This window comes from Suillus plorans (assembly GCF_016647745.1).
Source record: "Suillus plorans strain S12 chromosome Unknown HD556scaffold_8, whole genome shotgun sequence".
Classification (NCBI taxonomy): Eukaryota; Fungi; Basidiomycota; class Agaricomycetes; order Boletales; family Suillaceae; genus Suillus; species Suillus plorans.
In genome coordinates this window covers 534055-547950 of record NW_024537392.1, presented here as the reverse complement: position 1 = coordinate 547950, position 13896 = coordinate 534055, and the positions used below count along the sequence as shown (strand labels likewise).

Here is a 13896-nt window from a genome sequence, read left to right as displayed (position 1 = left end):
TTTGGAGTTTTGGACTATGCAAGATTTGTCTTGAAATGTTAATGATAAAGTTAGCATTCTTACTATACATTTTGACACAGTAAAAATGAAAAAATTAGATGAGTGGACAAATCCTGGGCGAAATTCTACATTTTATGAATCATTTTGACATTGTAAAAGAAAGACATTTAACCGACAACAAGATCTGAGACTCTGCCTGCGCAAAAGAAGGAATGACGTGTCGTGATTATGAGGCACCTCTGGGATGCCATCAGTTGCCAATGACCATGTTCAATGAATCGTACCTGGATCCTGCATGCCAGGAGCACATCGACTGGCGCAACATCCTCTCTCCGAACAGTCCCATGGATTTGCACTGCAGTTCGGTATGAGGCTGTGATGCATGGTAGTGAGGATGGCTAGGAGAGCGTGATGATAGCTTGGGGCTGCCGTTTCCGAAGACAGGTTTGCACAGAGAACAGGGAAGCGGTGCCATTACAGGATGAGGACAGAACTGATGGGAAAGAATGCGAATCACAAAAACAAAAATGCACTTAAATTGCTTCGCCGGTTCAGGGTTCAAAGCAACTCTGTATGCCCTGGCCGGGTCTGCATTTACACTGGGATCAGCTCAGGGTTCGAAGCAACTTCGGACTGCCCTGGCCAGCCCAGGTAAAAAGAGAAGATGTAGAACTAGTAGTAATACAGTGGGATGAGTTACTAACTTACAGAACAAAGTGTGATGAACCAAAGACACAATCACATGACCTGTCACAGTCGTCCAACAACTTTACTTGGACTTACCATCGTTCGAGTGCTCCTACGCTCCAGTGTCGACATTCGATGTTCAATGCTCATAGACCTGATCCATTGTGTGGCGCAACCTCCCCTCTGGATAACGTACGTTGTGGCTCTTGCTCTCGCATGGATATGCTCACCCACGTCACGGTCGACTCAAATTGCTTCGTCGACTTCTTGCTCCCTTGCGGGTTCATACAGGTGCCTTTCATATCATGGAGTCCTCAATCAAGTTGCCCTCGACAAACACGTCCGTTATTGACTTGGATTCGATCCCTCGAAGCACTTCAGCCTTCATTGACATTTAGGCCGCTATTTTCAGTTCTTCCGCCTTTATCACTTCACAAAGGTCTCGCAAATGGCTAACTACGTTCGTCACATCGACTCTGAGAACACCCCTTCCGCTACACGCCTTGCTGTGAAACCATCCAAAATTGGCACCAGTGCCTCTCGTGGTCACCGAGCCCTCGCTTCAGGTCAAGCCCATTACCTTAGGCATGCAATTGAGCATGCCAAGAAGCGCAAGGAGCAAACTCCGGCCCAAAACTCTCTGGCTCTGGTGCGGATGGATATCCCCAGTGGACTCCAGAACGGCGTCAAAGATCATCTCCCTTCCCAGACTCCTTGCTCAACTCAAGCCTACTGAGATGCCGATGTCCACACTTCAGGCTGCGGCACCTGAACTTGTTCACACCCATATTGATTACATTCGCGATGGATTAGAATACCTTGTGTCCGAGTAAGTCAAGATTCATGTGGTAGTCGATCGATCATCTGACGAATCCTCTTCCAGCATGCTCCATGTCCTTGCAGGAATCAGAGCTGAACCTGTTTTCAATGTCCTCCCGCGGGAACTTTCGATAATTGTAAATGATGCTTCGTGTCCTTTACTGCCGTGTCAATGTATTTATGTCTCTCGGTTTGCAATAAAACTTGTCCAAGTCACAACATCTGTAGGATCACTCACTAATTCCGGTCTTCTCGTGTCCCTCCTACCTCACGCATGGTCTGCCCTTCCTGCACGGTCGTTGTATCGGTGGCTACACTCCATCATATCGTCGTCTCCCAAACCTCCAGCTCTCATTCATGTCAAAGCACACACCAACTCATCGTCTTTGCCAGCACAAGCGAACGCATTAGTAGATGCTATTGCTCATGACTCTCACTCTCAGGCCTATCCCGTGCTGTATGCTACGTTTGAATTGGACAGTTTTGTTTTATACCCCCCTTCTTTGAAGTTTATTGAATATCCATTGCCATCTTTGCTTACTCACATACTCTCCAATCACACTGCAGCTGATCCGACCTTTGTACCTGGTCGTACCCTCGCACTGCCTCTTTATGACTTGCGTGCACCACCTGACCATCCTTACGTGCAGATGCCATACGCATACTCAGAGCTGGTACAGCTCGATCAGGCCAACTGGACTCTGCGAGTGTACGATTTGCCCGTATGGGAAGCATATCACCGTGGTGCCAGTTCGGGTGTGAGTGTCTGGAAACGCTGCATCATCTATTTGCCAAGTGTAGTCGTTTCGTGGAAACACGCAGTACAACCACCAGATCAAATAACCACTGTGTTGGCGACAAAAATAGCGCACGTATGGCACGTTGCAAGTATTTGTTTGGCAGGGCAAATCTGGGGGATCTACAAGCGTACTATGAATCCAATGGTCCGGAAGGCTGAATGTGTGTTTGATTTGCCTAGACATTTGCGGCATTTACAGTCACATTCATAGTGGCTATTTTTTTTTCAAAGAGCTGACTATGTAGTACCTGAGTTACATCAGTACCGTAGTCAGCCAATAAAAGATTGTTTGTCATTTATTGACAGGGAGTGAATGATGATGTCAGCGCTTTGTGAAACCGGCCCAGGCTGTGTGATCCAGTCGACAGACATCTAAATTTGCTAAACCAGGCCCTATTCTAGGTCCTGGGATTCATTGATTCCATCAGACTCTGGCATTTGAACTCACAAAAAATTTCAGACACTGCTCGTCTCACACCACCATTTCATGATGGAGACCACAGCCTTGCCCTTTCCTGTAGGCTTTGACACTAGTAGCGGGCAACCACAAGTGGAATTATTATCCATGTATGTTGATTCTCTTGCTTTGGAGCTTTGAACTCAACATGATGGCACAATACTAGTTCGAGCATGACAGTGAAGACCCTTAAACATTACTGCCGCACCTTCGGTCTCAAGGTCTGTGCCAACAAAAGTGTCCTCCAATCTCAGCTGGAGAAGTTCAGTAAGGACCAAGACCAGTGGGACAGGTGAGTCTGATAAAATACACACTCGTTCATTGAGGGAACCTGACTACTAATACTATATAAATTACTGCAAGGCTTCGTCCAGGCATGCATCGACCACACAAGGGCAGTCACACTGCCACTATCGGAGGAGGTAAGAAAAAAACAAGCCATCTGAAACTGTCAGCACAGCGTCTTGCAAAACTCCGTGGTGATGGGGAACCAAATGCGACAGTCCATGATGGACACAATACAGTTGAGCATTCAAAGGATTTGCGCACTCCACAAGAGATTAGTGAGATCTTTCCATGGGTAAGTCAGAGTTCACGACTTGATCATGCTTACACATAATTGTTGCTGGCAGGCACAAGCCATCATCGCAAAGCACCCATACAGGCCTGAGTCCTCAGTAACCACCAGTGAGACTGCACCAACTAGGTCTGGGAGTGGTGGAGTATTCCTACCTCAATTGCAGACCGAGAGCACAATTTCCTCAATCACATCAGAGGTGAGTATACATGACCGATCGTGACGAGCGGTGACCCGTCTGAACTCTGCCCGCCATCTATCCGATCGCATCCCCATCTCCCAGCTAACCCATCGACCCATCGACCACTAACTAAAAGAAAACAAAGAACTGAAACCAGGGATTGGAAAAAGACAGAAACACGGCCTAAATGTGGCACGCATGGGCACGCGGATGGCATCTCCCGTGAAACAGCAGCGACGCTGTCAATGCCAAACACTGATGAAAATAACAAGACTTATGCATGGCATCTCGTAGGTTCGGCTCCCTAACTGGGAGGTTGGGAGACGGGGATACGGGGATACGGGCGGGGCATCTATTGATAAACTAGTCAATAAGGTTGTGAACCCGGCAACCAAGGAATGGGAAAGACGTACCACCCCAAAGGCGATGGAACCTGTTAATCAGGTTGCACCAAAGTCTTACATTGGCCAGGCCCTTGGGCGCCTGGATAAGAAATGCCCGGACGACGGATACAACTCGTCGTCCAGCTCAGAATCGAGCTCGTCCAGCTCGACGAGTTTGTCCAGCTCAAGGGATGAGCGAGCCCGTGAGCGGAGACTTAAGAAGTCTGCAAAGAAACGCTCAAAGAGTAAGAAAACTACATTGAAACCAATAGCACCTACCACCTATGATGGGGCTGTTGACTCCCGGGCCTTCCATCGCTTCATAACCGAAGGAACGGCCTATGTGAATGATGGGAATGTCCGGTCCAAAAAGAAGGTCTTTGTGCTTTCGCACTTCCTGAAAGGGAGAGCTCATGAGTTCTACATACGAGAGATATCCGGCGACCCCTACCGTTGGCGATTGCGTGAATTTTTTACGGAAATGTTCAACTATTGCTTCCCTATTAACTTCCGGACGAAGCAGCGCGAAAAATTGAAGCGATGCTTCCAGAACGAGAAGCCTGTCCGAGACTACGTGTATGAACTCAACGAGCTCTGGAACATGATTGGTGATGTAGACGAGCGTGATCGCGTGTCCAGACTGTGGACGGGTCTGTCAACAGAGATCCAACGGGAACTCTGGAAGAAAGAGCTCAACCCGGAGACCTCATCTTTCAAGGAGGTACAATCTGCAGCCGAGATCATTGAGATTGCGCACTCCGTCCCTATGGGAAGGGACAAACAATCTGGGAACAGGGAGAAGTCAGTAACGGCCTTAACGGCCAATGCATCTTCACCGGTCCGAGGTCCAAGACATCGAGGAACTAACCCACCTCCAAAACGAGGCCGGGAAAGACCAGTGGGTGGAAAGCGTTGGGGAGCTCGACTCCCAGAAACAAAGAGCGCCACGAAAGGACCCACTGTCAAAGGAATAAGCCCTGAAGAGCGGGAGCGCCGTCGAACGGAGGGCAGATGCTTCATCTGTGGTGAATTAGGGCACGTTTCGCGACAGTGCCCAAAGAACACGCACCTCAAATCTGATTCACCCGGTAAACCACCCGGGATACCCAGCTTTGGTGTACACGTGGGCACCAGTGATGAGGACCGCATGAGGCGGCTGGCTGAGGTGTCTGAACCTTCAGACAACCTGTTTGTAGGGTCCGTGGGCTTGTTCATGGAAGGCCCATTTGAAATGCCCTCCGTGGACCCCCAGGAGGACGAGCCAAGCGTACGGTTCCGAGACCCGGTGGCTCGTAGAGCCGAGGACATCCTGCAGGGAATGCACTTTCCCTGGGATGACAACCGAAAAAACGAGCATCTTGTGGCATGGAACGACCCAGATCGGTTCTGGGTCGCCAAGCACAAGAAGAGGGACTGGTATGTCGTAGAGGACTACCACCACCACGGTTCTGGGATTGAACACATGTGGGTATCGCGTCAAAGGCTGGAAAACCCAGATTTTCGGATCGATAGAGCCTATTGGCTGCACCTAGGATGGTACTTCAGTAGTGGTCTGCAAGGATGGGATAAATGTTTGTTATACAAACGAGAGCGGCAACGCTCGAACAAACGATGGCCTATGGGTACCCCCATCGAGGATCGTGTTGAATGGTGGTTGGAGGAGTACCTAGTCCACCCCGAGGACTACTGGTCCTCATTGATGGATAGGAGATTCGTTTGCGAACGAATCAGTGAGCACCTGTATTGCGTTACCGACAACGCCCTGGATCTAAAAACTTACCTGCCACGGGCGACGGTACTCCAGTGGCACTGGAACCCTGTGCGGTGGTACCGACGCAGGTTGGGCAAAGCCTATCTGCAGTTCAACAACGATCTGTTAGCTTCAAATGATGGGCAGTATGACGGACTCACTGAGCTGTTCTCTTCGTTGGATGACCCACCAGACAGCTGGATCCAGTCCATTTTGGAGGAGTCCATATCCGAATGCGTGGTATACGGGGTACAGGTAGCACCCGGCCGGTACCCTGCACTCCAACGGAACTCGGCGACTACACGGGACATGGTCAGAGCCATCCCGAAACCGATAGTGGTGGTCGTCCATGTAGACGGGCGACCCGCTCGAGCCCTGATTGATACAGGATCCCTAGCGGACTTTATGTCGTTAACCACGGCCGAGCAATTAAAATGTCGGCTTACCTTGTTGGCAAAGCCACTAACTATACAACTGGCCGTGCAAGGATCCCGGTCAAAGGTGAACTACGGGGCCGAGGCCCGTTTTCAGTACCAAGGGACTAACTACCGTCGCTATTTCGACGTGATCAATCTCCAGAATTATGATCTCATCCTGGGAACACCATTCCTGTATCAGCATAGCGTGACAGTGGGGTTCAACTCACCTCGTGTGATCCTGGGCAGCACTGACCCATTACCCCTCAAAGGTAGTGGGGTAACCACATTGGAGTCAAGGGCGGTTGAGGTCCTTGAGGTCGAGGTCGAGAACACTAGAAAGCGTCTCATCCAATTAGCGCGTCCGTTGTGCACCAGAGCTGCAGATACCGGCTTACCTCCCTTGCGTGCCATAAATCACACCATACCGCTCATTGACGAGGGTAAGATATACCCCTGGCGGCCCTCACGTTGTCCAGAGCCCATGAGACCACAATGGGCTGAGAAACGGAAGGCTTACTTGGCTTCAGGAAGATGGCAGGTGACCAGTGCTGGGAACACTGTGCCCATGCTCTTCATCCGCAAACCAGGAACAGACCGTCTGCGAACGGTCGTTGACCTCCGTGAGCGAAACAAAAACACGCGAAAACTGACATCACCCTTACCTGACATGGAGGGGATCCTACGTCGAGTCGCACGAAGGCTGTTCAGGTCCTTGATGGACGGCCAGGATGCCTATGAACAGATCCGGGTGATCCCAGAGCATGTGCCTCGCACTGCTATGACTACCCCAGACGGTAATATGGTTAGTCACGTCTTGCAACAGGGAGACTGCAATGCCCCAGCCACTTACCAAGCGGTAATGAATCACCTATTTGGTGAGTACATCGGCATATTCATGGATGTGTATCTTGATGATATCATCATTTACTCGGACTCGCTGGCCGAACATATCGTACATGTCCAGAAGATCGTGCAGATCCTAGAGCGTGAGCAGCTCTTCTTGAGCGAAAAGAAACTTAAGTTCTTGCAGCCCGAAATGCGGATTCTGGGACGAATTGTCAGTAATGACGGGATCCGCATGGACCCCGACAAGGTCGACAGTGTTCTAAAGTGGAAATCTCCCACCAACCGAGACTTATGCCGCGGCTTCATAGGAGCTGTAGGATACCTGGCCAATGACATTCATCGGGTCAGGATCCCTCTGGGGGTGCTTTCAGCAGTCTGCGGGGACACCGTGCCCTTCCGCTGGGACGACACTGAGCAGTGTGCCTTCGAAGAGGTCAAACGATATGTCAGCGCGTGCTCGTCACATAGCAGAGTGCCACTCACCTATGTACCAGGCCATCCACAGATCTGGATGATGACTGACGCGTGTCCCACAGGCGTTGGAGGTGTCATTGCCCAGGGAGCTGATTGGCGTAAGGCTAAGGTGGCTGCGTTCTATTCAGCCAAGCTGAACACCGCACAGCGCAATTACCCCGTCCATGAGCAAGAGCTCTTGGCCGGCGTGGAGACCATGCTGCAGCACCGCGATATCCTGCAGGGATGTCCGTTCACATGGTTGACGGACCATAAGAGCTTGACTCACCTGCTGAGCCAGAAGAACCTGTCAGGTCGTCAGGCCAGGTGGATGGAGAAACTCGGAGAGTTTGACTTTACCGTGGAATACCTCCCGGGTGCACACAACATCCTCCCTGATGCTCTGTCGCGCATGTACGACTTCGACGCCCCTGGAACAGTGCGGGCGACGAGCGAATATGTTGCCAATGACGAGGACACCCCTCCTCTGGATGCCTCTGGCCTGGTGAGTATGCCCGTACTGGTGGGCGAAGAGGCTAAGCATGTTGAGCCCCGGCGAAGTTCCCGGATCGCTGGGAAGGTCGTGGTGGCTACCAACGACCGCCTGCCACCTAAACCGGTGACCACAGCCCGCCGGGCACATAACCTAAGCATGGGTGCTCGTCAGGAGCCTGATGTGAGCGGGGTTACACCAACCCACCGGGCACCCGGACGACATCCTACCTCGGACACATTGTCTGCTCATAAAACAGCAGTGGCTGCGAGGGACCAAGCCTCATGGGAGATTCTGGCCAGGGCTGCGGAAGCGTTGGATCAGCAGATGGTCTCGCGGAAGAGGGACACGGAACCTAAAACACACGCCCGTCAGCCGGTGGCGCCCGCTGAAACAGGGCGCCCAGAGACTAGCAAGGAGTTCGCTAGACGTATGAAGGACCACTTCGTGTTGCATGGTCCTCGTGCCGGCCCTACCTCCCCTACACCACGAATGGAAGGGGGGGTGCGAGAAGCCGAAGCCCAAAATGCTGAAGCCAAGAATGCCGGGTCCGATACTCTTGACGAGGGAACCCAGGGAGTGGAACACCGGATACCGGTGATGTATCCGCACGAAACTGGACTGTTAGATCAATTAAGGCATCAGTACCACAAGGACCCAATGTTCAGGAAGGTCCTAGACTCACCTAAAGAGTTCAGGAACTTCGTGGTCAGAGACGGTCTCATCAATATCAGACTGAAGGACCGAACAGCGCTCTGCATACCTGACGTTAAGGTCGGGGAACGACGACTTGTGGACGTCCTCATCGACCAGGCCCACTCGCTGTTGGCCCACCTCGGCGCTGACAAAACCCTGTCGTATCTACGGGAACATGTCTGGTGGAAGACAATGGTCCCGGAAGTACAAGCGTTCTGCAGATCCTGCAAAACCTGTCAGCGCAGTAAGTCTTCGAACCAAAGACCAATGGGTCTTTTGAACTCACTATCAGTCCCATCCCAGCCATGGGAAGCCATTGGGGTTGACTTCATGGGACCTTTGCCCCCGTCCAAGGATCGGGACGGGGAATACGATTCAATAACTGTGATTATCGATCTGTTAACATCAATGGTGCATCTCGTACCAAGCAGAACGACTTACACCGCTAAAGACGTAGCTGAGCTCATGTTCGCAGAGGTCTACAAGTATCATGGCATCCCCAAAGCAATCATCAGTGATCGGGATGTCCTGTTCACTAGTAACTTCTGGACTCACCTCAACAAACTCATCGGCGTGCAGATAAGGATGTCGAGTGCGTATCACCCCCAGACTGATGGGGCAACCGAACGAGCGAACCGAACAATCGGACAAATGCTCAGGTCATGTATCGCCCCCAACCAGAGGGATTGGGTCACAAAGTTGCCTGCCATAGAATTCGCTATTAACCTAGCAAAATCCGAATCAACCGAAACCTCACCGTTTCAGGCTAATGGTAGACTCCCTAGAGCCATGATATGGGAGACCGCCGGGTTTGAAGAATACCCGGGAGTGCGGTCTTTCGCTCAGAAGATGAAGACTGCCGTTATGGCCGCCCATGACGCTGTGCTGGGGGCCCGAGTCAAGCAAACATATGACGCCAACAAACATCGCCGAGCTTGCCCGCTGGTAAAGGGTGACCTAGTGTACGTATCAACGAAGAACATATCCTTACCTAAAGGAACAACCCGAAAACTCACCCCGAAGTTCATCGGCCCGTACGAGATCATTGAGGATTACCGTAATAATTCCTACAAGTTGGACCTGCCAAGCCGCCTTCGTCAGCGTGGAGTCCACCCCGTTTTCCACTCATCGTACCTCCGCATCCATGTACCCAACGATGATCGTCTCTTTCCCGGACGAATGGAGACTCAAGTTGCTGAGTTCAAAGAACTCGAGTCCGAATGGGCAATTGACAAAGTACTTATGCACTCGGGTCGACGGGCTGACTCTACATTTCAAATCCTCTGGAAATCAGGGGATACGACCTGGCTGCCTTACGATCGGGTGGCTGAATTGGGCGTGCTGAAGGACTATTTCACTTTGCTGGGCATCGAGGATGTCTCAGACTTAGGAGAAGGGGCCGGGAATCTCCCTACTGGAGATCCCCAGGTGTCAGTTGGGCACCTAAAACCAGATGACACAGAATATAACCACCCTGTTTCTGGCCCCTCTCCCTCCAACTCCTCCCTTTCCTTCACCACCAACGACTCTCTTCTACTCTTCGCTAGCTCCATCGCACCCACGTCTATGGCACCAATCCTCACCCGTGTCGGCGCTCGTCGATACACCCTACCCAATGGACTGGGCAACGGGGACCTTATGGTTGTGCTCGACATGCTCAGAGCGTACCTGGAGTATGACATCCAGTTGCGGTTGAGCACGGCATTCGACGGAGCCTCCCCAGCTGGGTACGGGGAGTTCTCACTGTCATTCAACATGCTACAAACCACCAATGGACTCACCTCTCGACTCGCGGAGGAATCCGCGGACGGGCCTCGTATCACTGGTCCGTCCCCTTCCATCACAGATCTCATTGGCGAAGAGACCCCTGCCCCTCCTATCCACGCCAGCGCATCCCAGCCTCCAGACGGAGGGCGTTGGTTCACTCCGCAACGAGTAGAATTAGTCGAGGAGGCGCTCTGGCAGAACCTGGCAACCACTAAACGCCAGCGTGAGTGGCGGGAACGCTCCATTGCTGACCGAAAGGCGGCCAAACGCGCCCGCCACTCTAACACTTCATCACCCGCCCGTCAGAATGCCAATCGTGGCGAAGGGTCGAGCACCGCACCTATCTTTAACTCCCATCCTCTTTCCCCTCCGCCTCGCACAACCACAACTACTCCCAATCCCAACCCACAGCAGGGTCACATGGAGGTAGACGACTCAGAGACATCAGCGCGCGACAAAGGCGAAGGAGAAGATACCGGGAAGGGCAAGGCTAGAAAGAAGTAAGGATGTAGGACCCTTTCCTTGCACTGTCCCATAGTTCCCAAACTGCAACCCAGGTTGAATAAATCTCCTACCAAAGTTCTGATGGTGTGCCTACATTTGAGTTTTCATAGATGATGCTCTGTCAGTTGAAGTTTTCGTAGATGAGGCTCTCTTATACCTTCAAATGCACTGCCTCGTACAAATTTGAAGACCATCTTGTAGGGGGGAGGAAGGTAGACTGGAGGAGACAGGCCACCACACGTTACAGGAAAAGGGTGCAAGCGCTTAAAATTTTCACACCAAGGATCAAAACACGGTCGTTGTTAAATTGATGCAAGGTAGTACAAGACAATAGTATCAAGCACATGGGCATGACCTTCCACAATGTGGGCATTTGACAGATGGGCTGCGGTCAGGGTTGAAAAAATGTTCATGTGGCTCCGTGGCATCGTCGTTGTGTGAGATGAGATATTTGACAATGGTTAAGTTAGTAAACTCAAGGCTCCAGCTTCCCCATTCACATATGCGATGCAGCAGCCACTGGCGTTCAATATGCAGATACTGGCAGCCCCCACGCCGAAATGAATGTGTACCATATGATGAGGGGTCTACCCCAATATCCAGGAGATTGTTGCGAAACAACTCCAGAAACCGTTCAGATGTCTAAATTGTATGATTCAATTGAGAGATTCATATTTCGTTCAGGAAGGCTTACCAAAGGCTGGTTGGCTTCTGCGATTCGATCGCCCGAAGCAAACTTTCGGAACAAGTAGCCAGTCACAATTCTGGAGGCCATGATCCACTCAGCAATGGCTTGGACAGCACATAGGTGCGCTTCCGTGGGCATGATCCACAGCCAAAAAGGTTTGATATCTGAAACATTATGTGAGCATGCCATTGGATCCAGGCTGAGAAACTATTTCGCACCGCTATTTTGGTGTGTTTTCCTGAATGGAAGCGTCAGAACGAGACCATTGGAAAAGAAATGAAGGTCGTGGAGCTGTATCTTTAGGACTTCGTCAGAGCGTAGCATACAGAGAAATGCTATTGTGTAAGCAGCGTGCAAGCAACGCCTGATGCGTCCGCCAGCCCAGTGTGATGATTCACTCGAGCTATCCCCACGTCCTCCAGGCCGGTAATCAAGGATAGCCCAGTTTTCAGGGCGATGGTTAAAGTGATACATTCTTTTCAGTATATGCTGTAAACCAACAGCAATAATCAGTGGAGCAGCTACACAGGAAGTGTTGGTACTGACAGATGTGATGGCGTGGGCACTGACAGCGACTTCACCCGCCTGAACCTAATGAGCAGCAAGCAAATGTGTCAAGTACATTCTGAACATTAGTGAATGATCTTACCTTGCAGCGCCGCAAGCTGCACATGTAACTAGACACCTCGACCGACACCGAGGGGTTACCTAACATCTGGCCGCTATGTAACTCTGATTCATGCCACGGCAGGTTGCCTAGACCCTGCAGACGTCCAAATGTGTATGTCATTGCTGCCCGCATCTTCTGGGCATGGCTGTACAATCCTCTCTCATTGGTGGATGGTTTGTTCGTCCCATCGAGTTTCACGGAGTCACATCTGGTACCGAGAAGGCATGTGAGAAGCAAAAAAAGAAGTGAAAGGTGTAGACTTACGCATCCATGATCCACGCCACAATGAGGTAAGCTGCTTCTCGGTGGGGTGGACGAGAAAACAGGGACTTGGCATCCTGAAGAAGGCCATGCTCCCTCAGGAAGGTGTCGCAGTTCAAGATTAACCTGTGATTTCTCCAGTTGAAGGACTGCATAGATCAATGAGAACAGAGACTGCACACCTTTTATATTCAGGCTCAGTGCTATCCGAGATTCCTTTTGACACATGTCTTAGAGTCTCTTGAAGGGACAAGAGCCCATCCGTAACACTGGCACTGCTATTGGCTGGAACCTCGGGTGACTCGGACGTGAGAGTCTCCTGTTCTGCAGCAACATCATCAGCGACATCGTCCAGCTCGAGTGCTGTATCCGGTGTTGCAAGGGCATTGTAAAGCCCAGGATATGTTTCGCGGTCAAGTGGCATGTGGGATGGGGACAAGGACAGACAGACAAGATCAATACATGAAGCCTTATATTGACCAGGCCCCTATGTGAAAGTGATGTAATCAGCGGCGAACTTTGTTGAAGATTGCCATACCTAGGTCATGAAGTGAACACTGGACTGTCTAGGCGCCCAACGGTACCGTCTAAGCGCTCGCTGGGACCGTTTTTTTTCTAGTCGATGGCGGTCAGACAAGTGTGAAGCCACCGACTTCAGCTGAGGAATATGCTTGCTCACCAGTGGCTTCCTTTGCAGAAAAAAACGGTCCAGTCCGTGTGGCTTGCCACCAGTCACGCCTCAATACCTGCGAGAGATCGTGGAATGCATGCCGTAGAGGATCTCTGGTGGTATGCGAAACACATGTGCTGTGCAGCCGTAAGTGTTATGCCAACACCATGATCGAAGGCTCTTGCGACTCACCTAACACCCGCTCAAGGCGGCACCAACAATTCCATATCGGGCAGCGAAGGTGCACCTGTGCTGCAAACAGGCCAGGGGATATTTAATGGGCTGGATGGGAAGCAGGACATTTGATTCCACTCGCCTTACTCTCCCACTCTCGACCGTCAACATCCTCGTCCATCCTCATCCAACTACCCCTCACCTCCTTCGAAATCGATGCTCCGCCCGTATCCCCGTATCCCTGTATCCCCATCTCCCAACCTCCCAGTTAGGGAGCCGAACCTACGAGATGCCATGCATAAGTCTTGTTATTTTCATCAGCGTTTGGCATTGACAGCGTCGCTGCTGTTTCACGGGAGATGCCATCCACGTGCCCATGCGTGCCACATTTAGGCCGTGTTTCTGTCTTTTTCCAATCCCTGGTTTCAGTTCTTTGTTTTCTTTTAGTTAGTGGTCGATGGGTCGATGGGTTAGCTGGGAGATGGGGATGCGATCGGATAGATGGCGGGCAGAGTTCAGACGGGTCACCGCTCGTCACGATCGGTCATGTCGTGACCGTTTGTGACTGGACCATTTGTTTTGTGGTTCGCAGGTTTACTTCT

General features: G+C 51.4%; 3 protein-coding genes across 3 annotated transcripts; 2 read left to right on the top strand and 1 right to left on the bottom strand.

The window, feature by feature from the left end:
- Positions 1-1932: 1932 nt before the first annotated feature.
- Positions 1933-5573, top strand: HD556DRAFT_1304886 (uncharacterized protein; the record flags this gene model as incomplete). Its single annotated transcript, XM_041299718.1, has 8 exons — positions 1933-1963; positions 2074-2466; positions 2827-2872; positions 2929-3054; positions 3126-3342; positions 3395-3538; positions 3815-5371; positions 5436-5573. 8 exons carry the CDS (start codon positions 1933-1935, stop codon positions 5571-5573), a joined length of 2652 nt encoding a protein of 883 aa, XP_041164646.1.
- A 4052-nt stretch (positions 5574-9625) lies between these two features.
- On the top strand, positions 9626-9934 carry HD556DRAFT_1189950 (uncharacterized protein; the record flags this gene model as incomplete). The annotated part of the gene is made up of 1 exon (XM_041296146.1): positions 9626-9934. A coding segment is annotated over one exon (309 nt), but the record flags the coding sequence as incomplete, so codon positions are not given.
- Positions 9935-11167: 1233 nt separating this feature from the next.
- HD556DRAFT_1430244 (DNA breaking-rejoining enzyme) lies at positions 11168-12461 on the bottom strand (the record flags this gene model as incomplete). Its single annotated transcript, XM_041304891.1, has 6 exons — positions 11168-11473; positions 11526-11683; positions 11738-12008; positions 12066-12110; positions 12169-12397; positions 12454-12461. The coding sequence occupies 6 exons, from the start codon at positions 12459-12461 to the stop codon at positions 11168-11170; spliced, it is 1017 nt and encodes a 338-aa protein (XP_041164644.1).
- Between the last annotated feature and the right edge of the window lie 1435 nt (positions 12462-13896).